Source organism: Rhinatrema bivittatum, chromosome 1 (assembly GCF_901001135.1).
Source record: "Rhinatrema bivittatum chromosome 1, aRhiBiv1.1, whole genome shotgun sequence".
Lineage (NCBI taxonomy): Eukaryota > Metazoa > Chordata > Amphibia > Gymnophiona > Rhinatrematidae > Rhinatrema > Rhinatrema bivittatum.
Window position 1 is genome coordinate 647,814,720 of NC_042615.1, and position 25,688 is coordinate 647,840,407.

At 44.2% G+C, this 25,688-nt stretch overlaps 1 protein-coding gene across 3 annotated transcripts in view; it reads right to left on the reverse strand.

The window, feature by feature from the left end:
• Positions 1 to 25,688, reverse strand: part of LOC115073872 — a 350,431-nt gene that overhangs the window by 255,717 nt on the left and 69,026 nt on the right. For all 3 annotated transcript variants that reach the window (XM_029572796.1, XM_029572788.1, XM_029572807.1), the window contains one exon: positions 15,591 to 15,690. In XM_029572796.1, coding sequence (XP_029428656.1) covers positions 15,591 to 15,690 — 100 coding nt within the window. The remainder of the gene's footprint in view (positions 1 to 15,590; positions 15,691 to 25,688) is intronic.

Sequence of the window (25,688 nt, forward strand, 5' to 3'; positions counted from 1 at the left end):
GGTCATGGCAGCAACACTGAGGAAGGAAGGGATCTTGTATACCCTTACCTGGATGACTGGCTGATCAGGGCAAAGTCATCGGAAGAGAGCCGGCAAGTGACCAGCAGAGTCAAGACCCTACTGCAGGAACTCGGTTGGGTCATGAACATGGGCAAGAGCAGTCTGCAGCCCTCTCAATCTCTATAGCCCTGGGGGCCTATTTTGACACCAAACAGAACAAAGTCTTCCTCCCTCCCTCGAGGAGAAGGAAACTGATGGAACAATTACGACGAATGATGACCAATCCACGCCCCAAGGTATGGGACAATCTTCAAGTCCTCGGTCTCATGGCATCAACCCTGGAAGTCGTCCCATGGGCAAGGGCCCACATAAGACCGCTCCAGCACTCCTTACTGTCACGATGACCCAGGACTACTCAATTTGCCTCCAACTACCAGCAGAGGTACGTTCTCAGCTCCAGTGGTGGCTACAGGATAACCAGCTAAGCAGAGGAGTAAGCCTATCCCCACCGAACTGGATCTTGCTCACCACGGATGCGAGACTATGAGGGTGGGAAGCCCACTGTCAGGAACTGACGGCCCAGGGACAATGGAGCAAGGAAGAGGGGGGATGGAACATAAACCGCCTGGAAGCTCGAGCAGTCAGACTAGCGTGCCTGCGATTCAGCCACACTCCAAGGCAAAGCGATTTGAGTAATGTCGGACAACGCTACAACGGTGGCTTACATCAACCGCCAGGGAGGAACCAGGAGCCAGCAGGTGTCTCTGGAGATAGACTCTCTCATGGCATGGGCGGAGATAAACCTACACGGGATCTCAGCCCCCCACATCGCAGAAAAAGCCAACGTCTCAGCAGACTTCCTCAGCAGAGAGAGCCTGGACCCGGGGGAATGGACGCTGTCGACCACAGCATTCCAACTGATAGTAAATCGCTGGGGCCTTCCAGCCATGGACCTACTGGCCACCCATCTCAGTGCCCAAGTCCCCAGGTTCTTCAGCCGCAGACGACAGCCACACTCCCAAGGGATTGATGTTCTCAACCAGACTTGGCCAGAGGAAGACTTACTGCACCTTCCCCCCATGGCCGCTACTGGGCAAGGTCATCCGCAAGATAGAACATCACAGGCAACTAGTTCTACTAGTCCCCTGAATTGGCCAAAACTACCATGGTATGCAGATATACAAAGACTCCTTGCGAGGAACCCTCTGTGCCTACCTCCACACAAGGACCTTTTACGGCAGGGCTCGATTCTTCACAAGGATCTGTCTCAATTCTCTCTTACAGTCTGGCCCTTGAGAGGACTCGCCTGAAGAAGCACTCCGTGCGCGCAATTTCTCCACATCCCTGTCATACATACGAATCTGGAGAGTATTCGAAGCCTATGCGAGGACCGTGGGATACTCCCGCAGATGGCCAAGATTTCCATGATTCAGGAGTTCCTACAGGATGGTATGAAGAAGGGGTTTTCACTCAACTCCTTCAAGGTACAAGTAGCCGTACTGTCCTGCTTCAGAGCTGAAGTGGACGGAATCTGGCTATCAACTCATCTGGATTTGTCCCACTTCCTGAAAGGGGTTAAACAACTCTGTCCACCCCTAAAGTGGCCAGTGCCCCACTGGAATCTCAATCTAGTATTAGATTTCCTACTAGGGTCTTCCTTCAGACCAACGTGCGATCTGTCACTACGCCTCTTAACATTGAAGATGGTATTCCTGGTGGCAATATGTTCAGCTCGTCTTATCTCCAAACTACAAGCACTATCCTGTCGGGAACCGTTCCTTAGGTTCAACTCCTGGAACCATACAACTATGCACCGTCCCCTCCTTCCTACCAAAAGTGGTCTCCAATTTTCATTTGAACCAGGCCATCTCCCTGCCATCTCTGGATGAACATAAAGACTCTGAAGACTCACGCCTTCTTCACCATCTAAATGTCAGCAGACTCCTGGTGCGATACCTGGAAAGATCGGAATCAGTGCACAAAACGGATCGATTGTTCGTTCTTCACAGCAGGAAGAAGCAAGGAGAAGCGGTCTCGCGGGCGACCATAGCCCACTGGATCAAAGAAGTAATCAACCCAGCCTACATAAAGGCAGGAAAGCCCTTACCACTGCAGGTTAAGGCTCATTCTACGAGGGCACAGGCAGTTTCTTGGGCAGAAACCAAGCTGCTGTCACCCGCCGAGATCTGTCAGGCGGCAACATGGTCCTCCATACACACCTTCTTCAGGTTCTACCGTCTGGATGTTCAAGCCCGAGAGGACACAGCCTTCGCAAGGGCGGTTCTAAGTGGGCCACAGGCAGCCTCCCGCCCTGTCCGGGAGTAGCTTTTGTACATCCCACTGGTCCTGAGCCCATCTAGCTACACGCTAGGATTAGGGTTATGTGCTCTTCTGCTAGCAGATGGGAGACTGAGTCAGATTTCAAATCTGACATCACTCTAAATATATCCCTGCAGTAACCCCAGCTCTTCAATATTCTCTTCCAAAAGCCAATGTGTCTGGGTCCCTGTCAGGGAAGTTATTGGTTAGGTGAAGCATGTCTCACGGCATCCGAGCAGGGCTGGGAGGACCTTGCGCTTCCGGCAGGGGTTGAGTCCGGGGTGCAGCTGGGGCTGATTGCGCCTGAACGAAGGCTTGCAGCCCTTGGAAAAATTCTAACCAGGAGAAGGGTCCCTGGGTCCATGTTAATCCCAGGGGGAGTTGGAGTAGGGGCCTCAGAGGTGACCTCTTGTGGATAAGCCATCTCGGAGATGCATAGATCCGGGGAGCTATCGTCGGTAGTAGTTCCGGACCTATCCCCCAACAGTAAGGGACCAGGCTTTGGTTCCCCCTGGGCTTCTTCTCAATGCTCACACAATGCTCCAGATCAGGCTGCGCATCTCTTATGTGGCAGGCTGTGCAAAGAGAGTGCCTTCTGGCCTTCATGGGCGCCGGTGCCATTGTCTCTATGTGTATGCGCGCATACACATAGAGATCACATCACCCCAATCCTTAGTAATCTACATTGGCTTCCCATTAAACAAAGGATACTCTATAAGGTACTCACAATCATCCACAAAGCGACAAACAAAATAGCTCCCATCACGTTAAGCTTTCAACTCCAACCGCACACATCTTCCAGACCTATCAGAAGCGCTTACAAAGGATCACTGCATGCCCAACAAGTAAAATCATCTCTGAGCAAAAGAGCGCTATCCTTAGCAGGCCCCCACCAGTGGAACATGCTCCCCCCAAATCTAAGACTTGAACCCAATCATCAAGAGTTCAAAAAAAGGCTAAAGACTCTACTTTTCCAACAAGCCTTCCCAGACTCACAATCCTACCAAGACGGAAAGTCTTCCAAATAAGAAGTATCCCCTAATTATGGTCACCATACCAAGTCCTACCTTCAGGTCTCTGCAACTGGACAACAATCTTTGAGTTCTAAAAATTAATCTTATTTATATTTTCCTCTGCAACTGGACTACAATTTCTAAGTTCAAAATTCATTTTATCTTATTATTTATATTTGGCATGGTTAATATGTCACTATATCCAAGTTAAATATTTAAATTATACAGTTTATATTACATAATTTTATTAATTACAAGTAAAACTATTCTATATTATTTATTATCATTATGTTAAATTGTCATCCAGTTATAATGTTCCATATGTACCACTGTTCTATGTAAAGCCCCCTTATCTCTGTTGGGCAGTTTATCGTTATATGTAAACCGGAGTGATTTATAGTCTCTATAAGAACCTCGGTATATAAAAATTAAAAATAAATAAATGTAGCTGTAACCGCAGCTGTGCGTGTAGTAATGCGCATCGAGTGTTCAAACAAATGGTAATGGAACCCACGAGGGAGGGAGCTATACTCGATTTAGTGCTCACTAATGGAGATAATGTCTCTAATGTCCAGGTAGGTGCCCACCTCAGCACCAGTGATCAAATGGTATGGTTTCATATCACGGAGAAGAAGCACGAAGACCCGAGTTTTGCAGTTCAAAAACACTGACTTTGATGAAATGGGGAAGTACCTGGAGGAAGAACTAGAAGGCTGGGAGAAAAAGAGAGATGTGGAACAACAATGGACCAAACTAAAAGGAACAATTACCAAGGCAACTAATCTATATGTCAGAAAAGTAAAGAAAAGCAAAAGAAAAATGAAACCTATCTGGTTCTCAAAGGAGGTGGCTTACAAAATAAAAGCTAAAAGAACAGCATTCAAGAAATATAAAGGTTCCCAAAGGGAGGAGCACAAAGAAAAATATCTAGTGGAACTGAGGGAGATGAAGAAAGTAATCAAGATGGCAAAAAGTCAAGCGGAAGAAAGGATTGCCAAAGAGGTAAAGCGAAGTGACAAAACATTTTTCAGATACATCAGTAAAAGGAGAAAGGTTCAAAATGATATAGTGAAATTGAAAGGTGAAAAGGAACAATGTATGGAAAGAGATGAAGAAATGGCAGAAATATTTATTTATTTTATTTATTTTAAAACTTTTCTATACCGTCGCTAAGTTACGTACCATCACAACGGTTTACAAACAGGCACAAAATAATGTATGTATAGGTAGGTTATCGTACATTCTAACAGGTGCCAATTAAGTACGGTTACAAACTCATTAATAAAATCGATGTTTGAGTAGTGATGGTCAAGTCCAGGTGTATTATTGAGTTACTCTTCATAGTTATATTAACATGCATTTTTTAAAAACTGTTAAACGAATACTTCAGTTCGGTGTTCACTAAAGAGGACCCTGGAGAAGAACCATCGCTAGTTAACAAGAAACTGGAGGGGAGTGGAGTAGATGTAACTCCATTTTCAGTAGAGAATGTATGGGAAGAGCTGGGGAAACTGAAAGTGGACAAAGCCATGGGGCCTGATGAGGTTCATCCCAGGATACTGAGGGAGCTCAGAGATGTGCTGGCGGGTCCGCTGTGTGACCTGTTCAATGGTGCCTAGTGATTGGAGAAGAGCTGTGATGGTCCCGCTTCACAAGAGTGGGAGCAGACAGGAGGCTGGAAACTACAGGCCAGTTAGCCTCACCTTGGTGGTGGGAAATGTAATGGAGTCACTGCTGAAAGAAAGAATATTGAACTATCTACAGTTGGAAGAACTGCTGGACCAGAGGCAGCATGGATTCACCAGGGGAAGGTCCTGTCAGACAAATCTGATTTACTTTTTTGACTGGCTGACTAGGGAATTGGATCGAGGAAGAGCGCTCAATTTCAGGAAAGCTTTTGATACGGTACCGCACAGGAGGCTTGTGAATAAAATAGAAGCTTAGGAGTGAGTGCCGAGGTGGTGGCCTGGATTGCAAACTGGTTGACGGACAGAAGACAATGTGCGATGGTAAATGGAACTTACTCTGAAGAGAGAGCGGTGTTAAGCGGAGTGCCGCAAGGATCGGTGTTGGGACCGGTCCTGTTCAATATCTTTGTGAGAGACATTGCGGATGGAATAGAAGGTAAGGTTTGTCTTTTTGTGCATGACACTAAGATCTGCAACAGAGTGGATACACCAGAAGGAGTGGAGAGAATGAGACAGGATTTAAGGAAGTTGGAAGAGTGGTCGAAGATATGGCAGCTGAGATTCAATGCCAAGAAGTGCAGAGTCATGCATATGGGGTGTGGAAATCTGAAAGAACTGTATTCGATGGGGGGTGAAGGGCTGATGTGCTCTGAGCAGGAGAGAGACCTTGGGGGTGATAGTGTCTAATGATCTAAAGTCGGCGAAACAATGTGACAAGGCGATAGTTAAAGCCTGAAAAATGCTGGGCTGCATAGATAGAGGAATATCGAGAAAGAAAATGGGAAGTGATTATCCCCTTGTTCAGGACCTTGGTGAGGCCTCACCTGGAGTACTGTGCTCAGTTCTGGAGACCGTATCTCCAAAGGGACAGAGACAGGATGGAGGCGGTCCAGAGAAGGGTGACCAAAAAGGTGGATGGTCTTCATTGAATGAATTATGAGGAGAAATTGAAGAATTTAAATATATACACCCTGGAGGAAAGGAGGAGCAGGGGTGATATGGATACAGACTTTCAGGATACTTGAAAGGTTTTAATGATCCAAAGTCAACGACAAACCTTTTCCATTGGGAAAAAAATCAGCAGAACCTGGGGTCACAATTTAAAACTCCAGGGAGGAAGACTCAGAACCAATATCAGGAAGAATTTCTTCACGGATAGGGTGGTGGATGCCTGGGACGCCCTTCTGGAAGAAGTGGTGAAGACCAAAACTGTGAAGGATTTCAAAGGGGCGTGGGATAAACACTGTGGATCCATAAAGTCTAGAGGATGTGAATGAAGAGAAGAGGTATAGGGGTGGGCTTGCGGGAATGACAGCTACTACCTGGTGATTAATACCCTTATTCAATAAACATACACACGGTTAATGCGACGCCAACATTGCTCTATGCTTCAACGGCAAAAGGAAATGTGGAAAAAAGGATTTGCATTCACAAAAAAGCGGGGGAGTAGCTTGCTTGTTGCGGCAATTACTACCCCTAACCAATTAAGCTTGATACTTCACTTAGATGCAGCTCCAGCACTGCTCTCTACATCAATGGCGGTGGTGGAAGATAACTAGAACCAAAAAGTTACTAATAAGGGCCAAGAGTAACAGATAAGTATGAGAAAAAAATAAGTGTGAAAGCTTGCTGGGCAGACTGGATGGGCCGTTTGGTCTTCTTCTGCCATCATTTCTATGTTTCTATGAGTGTCGCTCAGTTGTGCGTGTGGCATGTGCTCAGTTGTGCAAGTGGCTCAGTGTGTGCGCCGTTGTGCATACAGCTGTGAGTGCGTCTTTATTGGATGTGCGTAAGTTAGGGGCATCGGCTGCCCGGCCTGCCCCTCGCGTACCCCTGGTCGAGAAGGGAAGATGGCGCCGACAACCCCCGTGCGTAAGATGGCGCCCCCCCCCCCCCCCCCCCCGAGGGTCCTTGCACCAGATCGGGGCCTAGCCCAACCAGGGCTGCTGGACCCGATCGGTGCTCCCTTTTCAACCTCGCCAGAAGGAATTGGTACGGCAATCCGAACTCTGGAGACCGGAGACCTGAATTTAAAGATTTCTGCTTTCCTGGTCTCGGCACTTACTGATCGTGTGCCGGACAGTCTCCAGCTGCGGGAGAGAAGAAATTACCTTCACCGCTGTGCTCGGTTCTGAACCCGCTGCCTTTCAGCCACTCTGGGGGCCGAGTCCATGCCGGGAACCGGCTACCGGACCAAGGCACACCTCTGAGGGATATCAGAGATCACCTCAGGAATTCTCGACTGGGGGAGGGACCATTAGGTATCACCGCAGGAGAGCAGAGCTCAATCTTCTTTAAGGTAATTTTGTCTTCTTGCTGTAATTTTCCTAACACTGTGTAGTGTGTGGGATAGTGTCCGCATCTGCTAGGAGACTGAGAGATACTAAAGAGCTGAGGTCACTGCAGGGGTATATCTAGGGTAACGACAGCTTTGAAATCTGACTCCGTCTCCTATCTGCTAGCAGAAGAGCACATAACCCACTGGTCCTGAGTCCATCTGGCTACACGCTAGGAAAATCAAGTTTGCTTACTAGCAAACAGGATTATTTGTAGACAGCAGGAGGAATTAGTCATTATGCTGGTTACTTTCAAACAGGCGTGCAGGCGCACATATGCACGCATTTGCCAGCTTGCGTCCACAGATGCATATATGTGCGCATGTTATAAAATAACCTGGATGCACGTACATGTGTGCACAATTTTAAATAGATGCACTCACAGGCATGCAAATAAATGGGGGAATTTTAGAAGGGACGTGTGCCAACGCTATAAGTATTTTTCCCAGTTCATTCCCAGTTCAGGGACAGGACTTCCCAAACCCCTAGTTTAATAGCCTCTCTTTCCCCGTTAGAACCAACCCTTAAAACTCACTGACTAGCCTAGATTGTTTTGTTTTTTTTAAATACTTACACATCATCTATAGTAGTAGTAAAGTTATGCGGCAAGGGACCCTGGCAAAAACATGATGGCAGAAACATGACAGCAGAAAATGACTGTAGTCTATCCCCATATGTTTTAGAAGAAAGACCATCGACCATTTTAGTAGCCACCCTCTGGACCAGCGGCATCCTGTTTATATCCTTTTGAAGGTGTGGTCTCCAGCTATGCCACTACCACTGCCAGTAGACAGTATTCCAAAGTAAGGTCTCATCAGAGACCTATAAGAGGCAATATCACCTCCCTTTTTCTGCTGAACATTCCTCTCCCTAAGCAACCAAGCAGCTTTCTAGCTTTTAACATTGCTTCATCCACCTGTTTGGCCACCTTAAGATCATCAGATAAAATTACTCCCAGATCCCACCTTTAATTTGTGTTTAAAAGAATTTCACCTCCAATACTATACCTTTCCTTGGGTTTTTGCATCCTAAATGCATTACTCTGCATTTTTAGCATTAAATCTTAGCGGCCAGACTTTAGACCATTCCTCAAACTTTGTTACATCACTTCTCCACACCTTCCTGGCTGCCCAGCTTGTTACAGATTTTGATATACTCGGCAAAAAGACAAATCTTTCCTGACAATCTTTCCATTCTGTCGCTCACAAAAAATTTGAAAATAAGTCAAAGGACAGATCCCTAAGGCACATCACTAGTAACATCCCTCTCCTCAGAAAAAACTCCATTTACCACCACCCTTTGTCGCCTCCCACTCAGTCAGTTTCTACCCAGGACACTCAATTTATTTATAAGTCTTTTGTGCAAAACCATCTCAAAGGCCTTTCTGAAATCCAAGTACACTACGTTTATCACTCTCCCTTGATCCAACTCTCTGGTTATCCAATCCAATTGATCAGACTTGTCTGACAAGATTCACCTCTGGTAAAACCATGCTGCCTTAAATCTTGCAATTCATTGGATTCCAAAAATTGCACTATTCTCTGTGATTTCATTCTCAGCTATGATTTCATTAGTTTGCTCACAACAGAGGTCAAACTAACCAGTAGTTCCCAGCTTCTTTCTTGCTTCCACTTTTATAAATAGGAACATCTTTTTCTATGTTTCTACTCTTTGGTCCTAAGACCACTCATGCGGATGTAATAATCTACTGTTGCAGACTGCCAGCAAATTCCAAATTTCAGGAAGATAAGTTGCTTATAGTCTGACATTGTAATATCTTGCCCATGACCAGATTCAGAATGCCTCTTGGCAGAGAGTGTAAGAGCCCAATCCCCTATATAAAACATGGCCACCTGATTGTCCATTTGGATTAAAATGCTCTTTCCTGAGAAGAGGTGAGAGAAAGCTTTTCACAGTTCCAGCAGACTGATCTGCAGATGAATTTCCACGGATGACAACAATCCTTGTGTCCGTGAATCTCCAGTACGAGTCCACCACCCTTGGTAGAGTTGTCCATAGACAGTCACATGATATGATGAGAGACCAACCTTCAGAACTTCCAGTTTCATTCACCACTGAAGGGATACCCAAATCCTAGAGTCACTGAGATTTAGTGGGAAAAAGCTTGATAGCTCTAATTCCATTGGATTTAAAGGCCCCATTAAAAGCCCCACATGTGTAAATGAGTCATAGAAACTAAATGCACCACAGCTGCCATATGTCTGACTAGGACCAAGATTAGCTTTGCTGATGTTCAATCCTCCTGAAGGAGAGATCTTACAATGCCCCTCAGCAATGTAGCTCTTTCAAGCAGGGAAAAATGGTTTCTGCTAAAACAAATTCTATCCTGGCTCCTATAAACAATCTGCTGAACTGAAACCAGGTTCAACTTGACAATGATGACCGGGAATCCCAGGGACTGGAGGAGTCAAAAAGTCTTCTTGAGGGACACTATAACTCCTGAAGGGGTTAGATTCCTCACTAGTTATTCATGTAGATAACCTGCCAATAAAGCTGTCCCATCACCACTGCCAGGCATTTTGTGAATATTCTTTGGGCTGCAGACAGACCAAAGTGAACACCTTATATAGGTAGCATAAGTCCATCATAAACCTGAGTACCTTCCAGTGGTACTATGAATGGAAATGTGCACAAAAGATCTTTCAGATCCAAAGCATGCATCCAATTCCTCACCTGATTGAAAAGGATCATCTAGAAGGAATTCATCTTGAACAACTCCTGAACCAGAAGTTTTTACAAATATAAGATTGTAATGTTGATTTTTAAACTTTTAAAAGACCAGACATGCCATTAGGTGTTATGGTTGAGCAGTGTTTGGGTGGATCCTTGGGTACTGTGGCAGATGACCACACCCACGGGGAGGAGCCCCCTAAGGAGCCACAGTACTAGGCTAGATTCAGAATGCACAAACACAGTTAGTTCTTTATTATACAGCTTGAAGAGTACCACCAGAGGTGGCAGTAGAGAGGCAGTCTGGTAGTTGCAGTCTCAGGGACCTCAACAGAGGGAGCCCTTCTCACACTGTTGGTCTCCGCAGCTGGTTTCCCAGCAAGGTAATACTGTGGATGAGATAGACAGAGTTAGAGTAAGTATGCATTCCACCAGGTTGTAGAAGAAGGTACAGGCACCGAGGAAGGGAGAGCAGGCCCTCGAGGAGTGAGTACCTGTTCCCTGTAAGGCACCTGAAATAAATCAGAGGGCTCCCGAGGAGCGGGTACCCAGGTTAGCAGTTACCCCGTAGGGCAAGGAGAGAGCTTCCAGCGGCAGCACGGAAGAGGCAGAGTAGCGTAGACAGGAACAGATTCGAGTCCTTGCTAACTCAAGAGCTAGAAAATTAGAATAGGTTATATACCCGGATGGAGTGACATCAGCAAGGGGGAACGCCCCCGAGGTTCACGCCAAGGTTGGAATAAAGACGTGGGTGGCGCGCGCACACCCTAGTAGGTACCTGGGAGGAGCATGGCGGGAGGCTGCACCATAGCCATTCCGGGGACGCCGGAGAGGTCGGCTTGTAGATGCGGCAGTAGCCATCTTTCCTAGGTAAGTGGGAGGAGCTGTGAATAAGGTGAGGCAAACAGGGCGAAGCCGTCTAGCACAGATGGACGCAACATTAGGCTAACTCAATGTTAAAGGTTTACCAGCCAACACAAGCCCTGCGTTCCATTCAATGACATCTACGTGAAATTCCGTCCCCGAAATTAGCAGGTTTTCATAAAACCCATGAGTGTGCCTTTTCTGTTGCTGGACCTACATTTTAGAACTCACTCCCTATTGACTTGAGGCAATCAGATTCAATAAAATCTTTTAGGAAACAGGTCAAAACCTTTTTGTTTAATTTAGCTTATTTTTAATCATTTTTATTGTTGAATTTTATTTTGTTCTTAAACTAGGTTTTAAGTTGTCCTGCGCCTGCATCACTGGTATGCTAATGGAGCTCCACCCTATATTCTCAAGCTCCGCCCTCTCTCCCTGTGTGGAATTGAAATTGAGCCTGCCGCAGAAGAAAAATATTACAGTGGACAGTGCATTAACCATCTCCTATCTTCCCAGGAAAGGACATATTGGTGACAGTGGATGGTGCAATCTATCCTCCCCCACCCCATCATTCACTGACTTCTATCAGCAAACAGGAAGAGAAGAAGGCTGGTGGCCTTGCAGTGCCTTGGGCACATCCTCCCTTCTCCCCTGCTAGGGCCTAAATGGCATGCTTTTCACCACGTGGTTCAAAGCAGGATACTCGGGCCCCAGCAGGGGAGAAGAAAAAATGTACCGGACACATCTCAAGACTGCCATTCTTCTCCTCCATTTGACTGATAGGAGTTGATGAATGAGGGAGTCCGGGGGGGAGGGTCAAGGAGAGAGTTAACCGAGATCACAGATGGTGGGAGAGAAGAAAGAACTAAACGGGAATCGGAAGTAGGAGCAGTTAATGAACCAGGGGAAGCGATAATTCAGAAGTTTCAGGTGCTACATAAATTAATGCAGCAAGGGTGCTTTTTATAAAGAATTGTTATGAGGGTGCTAAGCCTTTGTTAACTGAATTACACTGGCTAGCAGTAATAGAACGTGCAAAATGTAAGCTATTGATGATAGTGTTTAAATGTGTGTGGGATAAGGGACCAGAGTATTTGCAAAAGAAATTAAAATTATATGATCCAGAGAGAGTATTACAATCCTCTCAGGGTCATCAATTAGAAACTATAAGCATGGTTAAAAGTCAACAACGTGTAAAAAGAACTTTTACTGTTATGGCGCCAGAACTCTGGAACAGTTTACCAGTTTTTATTAGAGCAGAGCTTTCAAAAGATTCATAACCTAATGAAGAGCTTTTTATTTTCTGATTTGAATTGTTAGGTAAGAAATTAGTTCAGTATGAGTTAAGGGATAAGATTATAGTTTAGGAATTTTGAGTTGGGGGGTCTGGAATATTGCAGTGGCAAAAAATGTGGCATATGGTGGGTGGTTGGTATTTACTCTCAGGCCGATGCAATATCGTGCATGAAGCCTAGCACACAGGTTAATGAGCGTTTGGACGCACGTTTTGGATGCACTAGGCTAACACCCGATGCAATAAGGGGAATAGTGCATCCAAAACACACATCCAAACTAGCGCTCATCACATGTAAATGCATGTAGATGAGGCTTTTAGCTACTACCCCCAATGCAAAAAATGACTGTGCACCTGACACTCACATTTTAACACGGAAAACTTAATGCCAGCCCCAGATCTGGCCTTAAGTGTTTATGTGCTCAGAGTTGTGTGAAAAACATCCCATAAAGCCTCAAAAAAGCTCAAAATACTGCTTAGTATCAGGACGATACTAAGTAGGAGGAACCACAGGAATTAGCATGAAAAAAGAAATCTTGCTGGCGGTCAGGTTAGGAAAACGGATGCCCATTAATTGAGCGTCCATTTTTCCTAACCCATGGCTAAGAGCAGGTTAGGAAAAAGGATGCTCATTAATCTCCTGGGCACCCAATGCCATAGATGTGCTAGCGCGTCCTTTTTGGTGCAGTGGCTCATTTGCCTATTGTTTCGAGCGCCCAGGAGAGGTGATTGCGCATGCATTCAGAAAACGTGTGTCCAGTCTTGATGCATGTTTTTGTGTGCACTTTATTGCATCGGCCTGTCTGTGTGTTACATGTAAACTATGTGTGTAAGTTGTTTATGTTTAATTTTTGTATTTAATATTTTATTATGTATGTTATTGGAAACCATCTTGGTGTTTTTGGCTGATTTGTATGGTATTAAAATTTTTAAATAAATAAATAAAAATAAATAAGTGAGGAAGTGAGTGAACAAGGGTAAGTGAGAGGTTCATGGGAAAACTAGGGTGACTTAGGGGTTTGTGGGGCTGCAAGGAACCAGGTTGAGTAAGGAGATCCTTCTTCTCCTGTTTGGCCAATAGGAGCCAGTGAGTGATGGGGTCTGGAGGGGGTGGGGCAGGAAGAGAGTGAACCAGAGATTGCAGGGTTGGGGAAAGAGAATGAACCAATCGTGGGAGCAATGAGTGCACCACTGGACATGGGAGAGTGAGTGAACTGGGATAAGTGAGTGAACTGGGATAAGTAAGGGACTGGTGAGGTGAGAGGAGGGAGTGAAATAGGGGGAGTGAGGGCTTTGGAAGGGGGGAGTAAAACAGATGAGGGTTTCATTGGGGGAACTAGGATGAGTGAGGTGTTCAACTGGGGGGGAACCAGGGTGAATGAGAGGATCCTCCTCTCTTCCTGTTTGGAAGATAGGAGCCAGTGAGTGATGGAGTCTTGGGGGTAGGGAGATAGCGAACTGGGGTTCATGGGGTGGGGGGAAGAGAACAAATTGATGGGATTGGCAGTGAGTGAAACAGGGGAAGTGGGGGGGTGAATGACTGAGTGAACTGGGTTGGGGGGTTGTGAACCAGGGTAATGGACTGGGGTAAATGAGGGGTTCATGGGAGTGGAGGGAGGGAGTGAACCAGGGAGAACGGGGGATAGTGAACCAGGGTGAGTGAGGGTTTGGGATGGGGGAATAAACCAGGGTGAGCGAGAATTCATGGGGGAACCAGGGTAGCTGAGGGATTCGTGAGGGGAACCAGGATAAGTGAGGGGATCAGGTAGAGGCAGGAAGTAAAAGGAGGAGATTAATCAGGGGGGGGGGGGGGGAGAGAATGGAGTGAACCAAGGGAAGTGGGGCAGAGATGACTGAGGGGTTTGTGAAGTGAAAGAGGGAGACAGGGGATCAAAGGGGTTTTGGAAGGGGGATAAGAGAAAAATGGAATGGGGGTGTAATTCTACTACACATCTCAATTATGCACTTATTTATTTATTTTTAACTTTTATATACCGACATTCTTGCATCAAATGCAAATCATGCCGGTTTACAATGAAACAGAATAAGCAGGAAATATGATTCCTTAGTCTAATACATTGAACATCTATAACGAAACAATTATTAACAAGGTGAAAAGCTAAACAACTTTAATAAAGGTTAATTAACAAAGGAAACATAAATAAAAAATTTTTTAAAGAAGCACAAAGGTTTGCACGAAGGGAGTGCACAAAGGGGAGAGCCCCTTTGTCACGCGACGCCTGGTGGACCGGCGTCGTTTACCGGCTCGAACGCTGAGCGTGGTGACGACAGAGGGGGCGGATCTCATTCTCCCTGAGCTCTCTCAATCTTCTTTGTTTCCTGGCGATTTTTCAATTTTTTTGTGTTTTTTCTCTCAGGGATTGTCCCTCAAGGTGCCCGATGCTGGTGGGCTGCCCCTCAGCTTCACTGCCTGGTGGACCGGCGTCGTTTACCGGCTCAAACGCTTACACTTCACAGTATTTCTCAGTCTCTGGACAAGCTTTTACTACTAGTATACAATAGTCAGTAAGCTGGTGATCAATAAAGTTATCTGAATAAATTAGGCAGAATACATTCATTGAAAGATAAGTTTCACTGTTTATTAAGCTAAAGTTCTCCAATTAACTTTACTCAGATAACTTTGCTGCTCACCAACTTTGTGATTAGTGATCTATGTTTTATTTATTTATTTATGTATTTAAAAATTTTTCTATACCGTCGTTTAGTGATATATCATCACAACGGTTTACAAATAGGCACATAAATAAATTCAAGATGGATTGTACTTTAACTAGGGGTGCCGCAGTTGTTCAGATACATGATTCAATATTATAAGCTATATGTAAAGTGTATTAAAATTCCCTATATGGGCTAACTGTAGATGCAGTATACTGTAATTCTTTAACTTAATACTTAAGTGTGATAAAAATAAAAATAAAAAATAAAAACACAAATATGTTCTCAGGTGACTTTTGCTTGTGCGTATAAGTCCTTTTCTTGTTTCTTAGTACTACCTAGTACTTAGTACTACTTAGTACTACCTAGTTATAACTGGTTAATAATTAACCAGTTACAACTTCTATTTATTTGTATCACTAATAACCTTATATAGGTACCAACAAGAACAAAATTCTGTTTAATATATTTTGATCATGTACAGATATGGTTTAAGAAGATATTCCATCAATAATCAAGTCAACTCAGTACAGAAAAAATCAATGCTTGTGTTAATTGACTGCATTGTATCTTTGAAGATCAGACAACTTTGAAACGCACTGACAATGCGAAAAAAATTTTAAAAATGTACCTACGTTCAATGTTTACTACACAGAATTACTTCGGAGGAATATTTAGATTGGAAAACAAATTCAGTTACGCATATTACCTGTCTCTCCAACTGCATTACTTGAGACTTCAAAATATTGACACGTTTTTCATCAAAACATTCATTCTTCCCTTCTTCTAAAAGTTGTTCATACTGACTTCTAGAAAATTAAATATACATTTTTAGTTCATTTTAATTCTGAAGAGTTTATTTATATTTTACTCAAAATACTTTAACTTAACAAAATGAGATAGTTTTCAACTTTCCTTAGATTAAAAATATAGTAATTTTTTATATATAACTGCAAAAATGGAGTATTTGCACTTTAGCAGTCCTCACTACTTATTAAGTATCCTTTTTCATTATTAATTTTCATTATTATAATATACAGCACTGCATTAAAAGCAATGATTCTCCATAGACAGCAGAATGAATTATCCTGATCCGTGGAGGTGCTGAACAAAAGTTTTACTACTGAGCATGCACAGGAGTTCCTGTATCTGTGCTACCTCGTGAGCCCTTTAGTAGATTGTAAAGCTTGGCTTTAACAAGGTAGTCGACTGTCCATGTAAACGGACAGGTATTAAGCATGGCTATTTCCTTCTGCTGTCTGTGGAGAACCTAATTTACATTAAGCAAATGATTTCTCTGTTGACAAGCAGGGTTGAAGTAGCCAAGATACATGGGAGTCCCACGCTGAGAGTTGTGTGGTGGAGCAATTACTGAATAAGCAACCAGGACACCCTGGGAAGAATGGACTACTGGAAGAGCAGGCTGCACAAAATTGCTTGCTTAAAGTTGTTACTTCTGAAGAAACTGTCCAGACAGCAGTGAGATGTGAAAGGTTGAACTAAAGGTCAAGTTGCAACTTTTAAATGTCTCCAATACAGATGCTCTTAGGTGAGCCACTGAAGCCATGGTTCTTACTTATGAGACTTGACAAAATCTGTGATCTGAAGGTCAGAACATAGTAATGTGCATTACAATCAGTTAGCCAACATGTGTTTAGCAATAGCCACGTCCAATCTGCTGGGATCATAGGAGATAAAAAGCTGAGAAGCTGGACAATGTGTTTGACTTCTCTTCAGAAAATAGGCTAAGGCCCTTTTACAGTCCAGAAAATGACAGACTTTCTTCTCTCCTTTTAGTGCATGAGATCTTGGAAAGAATGTGGGCAAAACAATGGCTTGATTCAAATGGAATGCAGAAACTACTTTAAGCAGAAACTATATGCCACTAACTTTCGTGAATTTTGATATCAGAGGATGAATAAAAATTGATTTTTCATTCACAAGAAGGTAGTAAGCAGCAATTGCACAAAGATGCACTTTGATTGACAATGTACTGAGATCCAATGAGGAGAGGAAGAACAGATACTAAAGCAGGTCTTTCAGAGTCCAGGTGAACAAGCTCAAGGTGCCTGCTTGACACCAAGAGAAATTCTTTCATTTAAAACTGTATGCTCTTCTGGTAGATAGCTTCTTACTTGAAATCACAATGTCCTCAAGCCATTTAGACAGTGACAATGAGGAGTCTATCGAGTGGTCAACATCCATGTCATCAAACAGAGGAAGGGAAGACTCAGATGATAATGACAAGCCTTCTCACTCAAGCAGCAAACCCGGATTGGATCCTAGAGAGATTGGTGGATGCACTGTCAACTGACTAGATAAGAGAACCACACGCTCCTGGGCCAAACTGAAGCAATAAGGATAAGATATTTCTGATCTTTGAGTACCTTCTGCACCATCCTCACCACCTATAGAAGCGGACGAAAAGCATACAGCATATTTGCATTCCACCTGAGTAGAAAGAAATCCGGAGTGGACCCGAACTTGCTTGAAGAATGGAGCAAAATGTGTCTACTTTCTGGTTGTTTTCTGATGCAAACAAGTCAATTGACAGGCTACCTCAAAGGTCAAATAGCTTGTCTACCACCCCCTGATCCAGGGACCACTAGTAGGGATGAAAACCTATGCTAAGCTGATCTGCCAGCATGCTGGAGATCCTGAGAAAGTACATTGCTTGAAGAAAAGCTCTTTGAATGAGAGCCCATGCCCAAATTTTCAGAAACATCTGGCAGAGAGTCCAGGACCATGTGCCCCCTTCTTTGTTCATGTAGAACACTGCCACTTGATTGTTGGTTTGGATCAGAATTATCTTTCCTTGAAGATGAAGCAAGAACACTCTCAATGTATCTCCAAGAAGTCAATATGAAACAGACATTCTGTGGCTGACCAAATCCCATGAGTTCAGAAGCCTGTGTATGTATCCCATCTCCTGGTGGATACATCTATCTCCTATATTACCTGATAACATAAAGTTTGAAGAGGGCACTTATCTCCAGAACCTTAGGTTTAGCCACCAATGGAAGAATGTTTTCATCTCATAGTAACATTTAAAAAATTAAAAACATTTTTTAAAAATTGAAAAAATGTTACAAGGTTGATGCAATTAACCTCACTGAGTGTGAAGGCTCCATTAGAGAACTCTCATGTTGCGATGAGTCATGGGGACCACATACCACTGCCACCATGTGCCCAAGGACAATCAGGATTGCTCGGGGTAGAACCTGATCTCAATGTAGCAAGTTCTGGATTAGTGTTTGAAGACAAATTGCCCAATCTGAGGGGAGGAATACTTTCTCCGATAAGTTTTGAGACAGCCCTGAAAGGTATGTGACCTGAAGGGTAGCCTGAAATTCACTCGCCCATTGAAGAATCAGTAGTGTTTCCTGGCAAAGGGACCATAACCCCCTGGCCCATTGTTGATATAGCACATGGCCACTTGGTTGTCTGAATCAAGGCCCGTTTTCCTTGGAAGATTTGTGCAAAGGCAATGAAAGCATAGCTTATTGCCCTCAACTCCTAGAGATTTATCTGGAAGCAACTTTCCTCGAGCGACCACAACCCCTGAGTCAGTCGAGAGTTGGTATGGGTGCCCCAATCTTTTCGGGAGGCATGCATCGTTATCACCACTTGATGCAGCAGCACTCAAAGTGGAGCATGCTCCAGAAGCACTTGAGGGTTGAGCCACCAGGACAGGTTCTGTTTGATAAGATTTGTAAACCAAACCACTGTGGACAAGAGCTGAAGCCATTGGTCCCACTGGGCATGCAGACCCCAGTGAAGATGATGAATTTGGAGATGTGTCATTGGAACAACATGGACAGCAGCCACCATATGGCCCAACACCACCAGGTTCTGGCCGGGGAAGACTGCACACACAACAGCTTGCATATTAGCAATGATAACATAGTGACCCTCTCTGGTGGTAGAAAAGCCCTTTCCTGAAAGGAGTCTATCTACACTCCAATGAACATCAGTCTCTGCATTGAGTCCAGGGAAGACTTCTTGAAATTGATGTTGAACCAAAATTTCTGGAGAAACCAAACTAATCACTGCAGTGAGTCCAGCAATGCCTCCTGGGAATACACTGTCACCAGCCAATGGTCAAGGTACAGGAAAATTTGAATCCCCTAATGATGTAATTTAGCTGCCACAACCACAAGGCACTTAGTAAAAACCCTCAGGGCTGACTAGAAGCTGAAGGTGACACTCTGTACTTGTAGTGAAGACAGTTTACCTTGAAATGCAGGTAATGCCAATGGGAAGGAAGAATTGGACTATACGCATACGCATCTCTGAGGGCCAGGGAGCACATCCATGCTCCCCACTGAATGAAGGGAAGAATCATGCTGAGATAATACATCTTGAAATTTTCCTCATCTCTTCTTTGGAACAAGGAAGTAATGGGAGTAAAACCCTTGGCCCCTCCTGGGAGACCGGGACCGGCTCTACTGCTCACTGATGGAGAAGAACATGCACCTCTAGGCGGAGTTGCTGCAAATGCATGGGGTCCAAATGGAAAGATGGAAGGTGAGGGAGCAATGGCAACCGGGAAAAAAGCAGCCAGTATCTAGATTGTAATATCTTGAGGAGCCATTGATCCTGTGTAACGAGATACCAATCCTTCACAAAGGTCTGGATTCTTCTCCCCACTTCCAGCTGGTGGGGGGGGGGGGGGGGGGGGGGTTTGAGGCAATCAAAACCTAGGCCCGCCTTTCACCGGGATCTATTGAGGCACCATGTGTTGTTGGCATTCACACTGCTAAGGCCTATGCAGAAGCTGCTATTGATGTTGGGCTGCAAGAGGTAGAAGGCAGTATCTAGACTGGAAGGGGAACCTCTGGTAATGGGTATACTTGTAAGAAAAGAAAGAATGCTTGGAAGTGGAAGACTGGTCAGAACCCAATGACAATGACTGCACCACCACATTTTGTTCCTTGATTATATGACTGTGCCCTTCAGATTATTGCTGAAGAGAATGTCATGCAGGTATGGAAGGTCTGCCAACTTTTACGGTCATCCTCCTAAATGCCACTGCCTCTCAGCCATACCATATGGTGTGCTCCTATAGACACAGCAGAGAGGTGAGAGACACTGTCGTAGGACTCCTAAACTGTGCGTAGCAGGTGCCTTAGGGCCTTCTATGGCATCCAGAAACAGTTGCATATAATGGCTATTGTGAAAGTGGACCCTTGGGGCAACTAGAGTGTGTGGTGGAACCACTGAAGGAAGGCCTGCAGTGGTACTTGTAGCTGGGAGGCGGACCAGGAGATCAGACAGGACCTTCACATATACCAGCCCTCGTCCCCCGCAGGTTGAGTCCTTGGGTGCCAGGGCCGGCAGGACTGAGGAGAAGGTCTCCTGGTGAAGATGAGTACAGTGAACAATCCAAGGTGAGGCAGACTGCAGATGTGGGGAGTCGGTAACAGTCCAGGGGTTCGAGGCAGGCAGCAGAGGAGCCAGATAAGGAGATGAGCCAGAGGTCAGGGCCGGCAGAAGACAGATGGAACCGAAGAGCAAGGCAAGGGTCAGGACGGGCAGCTGACAGATGAAACCAGATTCCAAGCCGAAATCAAACCGAAGAAGCAAACAAGTGGGAACTGGAACTCAGGAGCAGGAGAGGAGCTGGAGGAGGCAGGAGCGGAGTCAGGAACAAGCAGGATACTGGAACAGAGTCAGGAACAAGCAATTAGATTCACCCAGGAGGCTACCTGTTGCCAAGGCAAGGCAATGGGGTCTGAGGCAGCCTATTTATAGTCCTCCAGTGATGAATTGGGATTTGGAGCCGGGCTGAGGTTTCCCGCCTGGGCCCCTTTAAATCCCGGGCAGTCAGGCACGCATGCGCCTAGTGGGTGGAGCTGCCCGAAGATGCCGACAGTGTCTCCCTTGTGGGGAGAATGCCACGAGAATGCCCCGACGCGGCCCAAGCAGGGCCGGGGCAGCTCGCGGAGCAGAAAGCGAGCTTAGCGCTAAAGGGGGACCAGACTGCTGGTGCGAACCTTTAAAAAGGAGATAGAGCAGCTTTTAAACTAGAACAAAGGGGAAAGCTGACAGTTGCTCAGCAGTGCATGGTTCAGAGAGAGATATCTTTAAAGGATACTAATGATGCATTAGAATTAGGGCATCCCGACAGTGATGTTCCAATAATAAGAAAAGTGGTCCAAGCGCCTGTAACTAAAAACTCACCTGAGCTAAAAAATTCTAACTTATCCCTATCAATTAAAAAGCAGAATGAAAATACAAACAAAAAACAAACTTTGAAATGTTTGTATGCTAATGCCAGAAGTCTAAGAAGTAAGATGGGAGAATTAGAATGTATAGCAGTGAATGATGACATAGACTTAATTGGCAACTCAGAGACATGGTGGAAGGAGGACAACCAATGGGTCAGTGCTATACCAGAGTACAAATTATATCGCAATGACAGAGAGGAGCACCCGTGAGGTGGTGTGGTGCTTTATGTCCGGGATGGCATAGAATCCAACAGGATAAACTTCCTGCATGAGACTAAATGCACAATTGAATCGTTATGGGTAGAAATCCCTTGTGTGTCGGGGAAGACTATAGTGATAGGAGTATACTACCTTCCACCTATCAAGATGGTGAGACTGACAGTGAAATCCTAAGAGAAATTAGGGAAGCTAACCAAATTAGTAGTGCAGTAATAAAGGGAGATTTCAATTACCCCAATATTGACTGGATAAATGTAACATATAGAAACATAGAAATGACGGCAGAAGACGACCAAATGGCCCATCCAGTCTGCCCAGCAAGCTTTCGTACTTACTTTTCTCATACTTATCCATTACTCCGACCGCCGAGGTCAGGGCCCTCACTGGTAACTTTTTGGTTCCAATTTCCCTCCACCCCCGCTATGGATGTAGAGAGCAGTTCTGGAGCTGCATCAATGTGAAGTATCAAGCCTAAATGGTTAGGGGTAGTAACCGCTGCAATAAGCAAGCTACTCCCATGCCTATTTGTTTACCCAACCTGCGCAATTTAGTCCTTGTTGGTTGTTGTCTGAATATAAATCCTCTTTTCTTCATTCCCTCCTGCCGTTGAAACAGTGAGCTGCGCTGTATATGTATTGAAAGTAAAGTATCAGGCTTGATTGGTTCAGGGTAGTAACCGCCGCAACAAGCAAGCTACTCCCACGCTCATTTGTTTTTCCAGCCTGTGCGATTTAGTCCTTGTTGGTTGTTTGAATATAAATCCTCTTTTCTTCGTTCCCCCCTGCCATTGAAGCAGAGAGCTGCTTGGATATGCAATGAAAGTGAAACATCATGCTAATTTGGTTTGGGGTAGTAACCGCCGCAACAAGCAAGCTACTCCCACGCTTATTTGTGAATGCAGATCTTTTTTCTCTCATTTCCTCTTGCAGTTGAAGCATAGAGTAATGTTGGAGTCGCATTAACCTTGTGTATGTTTATTGAATAAGGGTAGTAGCCGTCATTCCCACAAGCCACCCCCATGCCTCTTCTCTTTATGCTATACATCGGTACATGCTAGAGATATATTCCTGGATGGAATAAATGACATTTTTATGGAGCAATTGGTTCAGGAACCGATGAGAGAGGAAGCAATTTTAGATCTAATTCTCAGTGGCGCACATGATTTGGTAAGAGAGGTAACGGTGGTGGGGACGCTTGGCAATAGTGATCATAATATGATCAAATTTGAATTAATGACTGGAAGAGGGCAGTAAGCAAATCCACGGCTCACGTGCTAAACTTTCAAAAGGGAAACTTTGATAAAATGCGAAAAATTGTTAGAAAAAAAACTGAAAGAGGCAGCTACAAAGGTAAAAAAGTGTGCAAGAGGCATGTCATTGTTAAAAAAAAATACCATCCTAGAAGCACAGTCAAGATGTATTTCACACATTAAAAAAGGTGGAAAGAAGGCAAAACAATTACTGGCATGGTTAAAAGGGGAGGTGAAAGAAGTTATTTTAGCCAAAAGATCTTCATTCAAAAATTGGAAGAAGGATCCAACAGAAGAAAATAGGATAATGCATAAGCGTTGGCAAGTTAAATGTAAGACATTGATAAGACAGGCTAAGAGAGAATTTGAAAAGAAGTTGGCCGTAGAGGCAAAAACTCACAAAAACTTTTAAAAATATATCCGAAGCAGAAAGCCTGTGAGGGAGTCAGTTGGACCATTAGATGATCGCGGGGTTAAAGAGGCACTGAAAGAAGATAAGGCCATGCGGAAAGATTAAATGATTTCTTTGCTTCGGTATTTACTGAAGAGGATGTTGGGGAGGTACCCGTACTGGAGTAGGTTTTCATGGGTACTGATTCAGATGGACTGAACCAAATCACGGTGAACCTAGAAGATCTGGTAGGCCTGATTGACAAACTGAAGAGTAGTAAATCACCTGGACTGGATGGTATACACCCGAGTTCTGAAGGAACTAAAAAATGAAATTACAGACCTATTACTAAAAATTTGTAGCCTATCATTAAAATCATCCATTGTACCTGGAGACTGAGGGATAACTAATGTAACCCCAATATTTAAAAAGGGCTCCAGGGGTGATCCGGGAAACTACAGACTGGTTAGCCTGACTTCAGTGCCAGGAAAAATAGTGGAAAGTGTTCTAAATATCAAAATCACAGAACATATAGAAAGACATGGTTTAATGGAACAAAGTCAGCATGGCTTTACCCAAGGCAAGTCTTGCCTGACAAATCTGCTTCACTTTTTTGAAGGAGTTAATAAAAATGTAGATAAAGGTGAACCGTTAGATGTGGTGTACTTGGATTTTCAGAAGGCGTTTGACAAAGTTCTTCATGAGAGGCTTCTAAGAAAACTAAAAAGTCATGGGATAGGTGGAGATGTCCTTTCATTGATTACAAACTGGCTAAAAGACAGGAAACAGAGAGTAGGATTAAATGGACAATTTTCTCAGTGGAAGGGAGTGGGCAGTGGAGTGCCTCAGGGATCTGTATTGGGACCCTTACTTTTCAATATATTTATAAATGATCTGGAAAGAAATACGATGAGTGAGGTAATCAAATTTGCGGATGATACAAAATTGTTCAGAGTAGTTAAATCGCAAGCAGATTGTGATAAATTGCAGGAAGACCTTGAAAGACTGGGAAATTGGGCATCGAAATGGCAGATGAAATTTAATGTGGATAAGTGCAAGGTGACAACAATAGGAATCGGATAAAAACAAGCCCTTTATTAAAATGCCCGACTCTGGCCGAGTTTCGCTCCCTTGCACAGAGCTGCTTCAGGGGCAATTCATTTTACCAGGACTTGATCAATGTAGAAAATATCGTATTGATTGTGCCTTCGATGCAGATATGTTCTCACTCAAATACACTTTCTCTACTCAGCATGGTATTGCTTTGTGATAGCTGCTTTGAAGTCAAAACGTTCTGTACATGACAAATTTAGATTGACGAGCCGTATCTTGGCTAGTCAAGATACGGCTCGTCAATCTAAATTTGTCATGTACAGAACGTTTTGACTTCAAAGCAGCTATCACAAAGCAATACCATGCTGAGTAGAGAAAGTGTATTTGAGTGAGAACATATCTGCATCGAAGGCACAATCAATACGATATTTTCTACATTGATCAAGTCCTGGTAAAATGAATTGCCCCTGAAGCAGCTCTGTGCAAGGGAGCGAAACTCGGCCAGAGTCGGGCATTTTAATAAAGGGCTTGTTTTTATCCGATTCCTATTGTTGTCACTGCTATACAGCTCACTGGATCGGCTACCGCTTTGTTTTTAAGTGCAAGGTGATGCATATAGGGAAAAATAACCCATGCTATAGTTACACAATGTTAGGTTCCATATTAGGTGCTACCACCCAAGAAAGAGATGTAGGCGTCATAGTGCATAACACATTGAAATCGTCGGTTCAGTGTGCTGCGGCAGTCAAAAAAGCAAACAATTTTGGGAATTATTAGAAAGGGAATGGTGAATAAAACGGAAAATGTCATAATGCCTCTGTATCGCTCCATGGTGAGAACGCACCTTGAATACTGTGTTCAATTCTGGTCGCCACATTTCAAAAAAGATATAGTTGCGATGGAGAAGGTACAGAGAAGGGCGACCAAAATGATAAGGGGAATGGAACAGTTCCCCTATGAGGAAAGACTAAAGAGGTTAGGACTTTTCAGCTTGTAGAAGAGACGGCTGAGGGGGGATATGATAGAGGTGTTTAAAATTATGAGAGGTCTAGAATGGATAGATGCGAATCACTTATTTACTCTTTCAGATAATAGAAAGACTAGGGGGCACTCCATGAAGTTAGCATATGGCACATTTAAAACTAATCGGAGAAAGTTCTTTTTCACTCAACGCACAATTAAATTCTGGAATTTGTTGCCAGAGGATGTGGTTAGTGCAGTTAGTATAGCTGTGTTTAAAAAGAGGATTGGATAAGTTCTTGGAGGGGAAGTCGATTACCTACTATTACTTAAGTTGATTTAAAAAATAACCACTTCTATTACTAGCAACAGTAACATGGAATAGACTTAGTTTTTGGGTACTTGCCAGGTTCTTATGGCCTGGATTGGCCACTGTAGGAAACAGGATGCTGGGCTTGATGAATCCTTGGTCTGACCCAGTATGGCATGTTCTTATGTCGCCAAATGACGCCACCCACTTGTCATGGCTAATTCAGCCTGCTTAACACTGGAAAATCAGATTATTCTCAGTTGTGACTTTAATATAGTGCTGATAGTAGTGGAGATTGCAAATCCCTCAAGCTTGTGAAACGCAACATCTCAAGAGAGGGGTAAATTTAGTGACTTGAGAGTTGGGATTATTGGATATTTGGAGAACTTTGCATT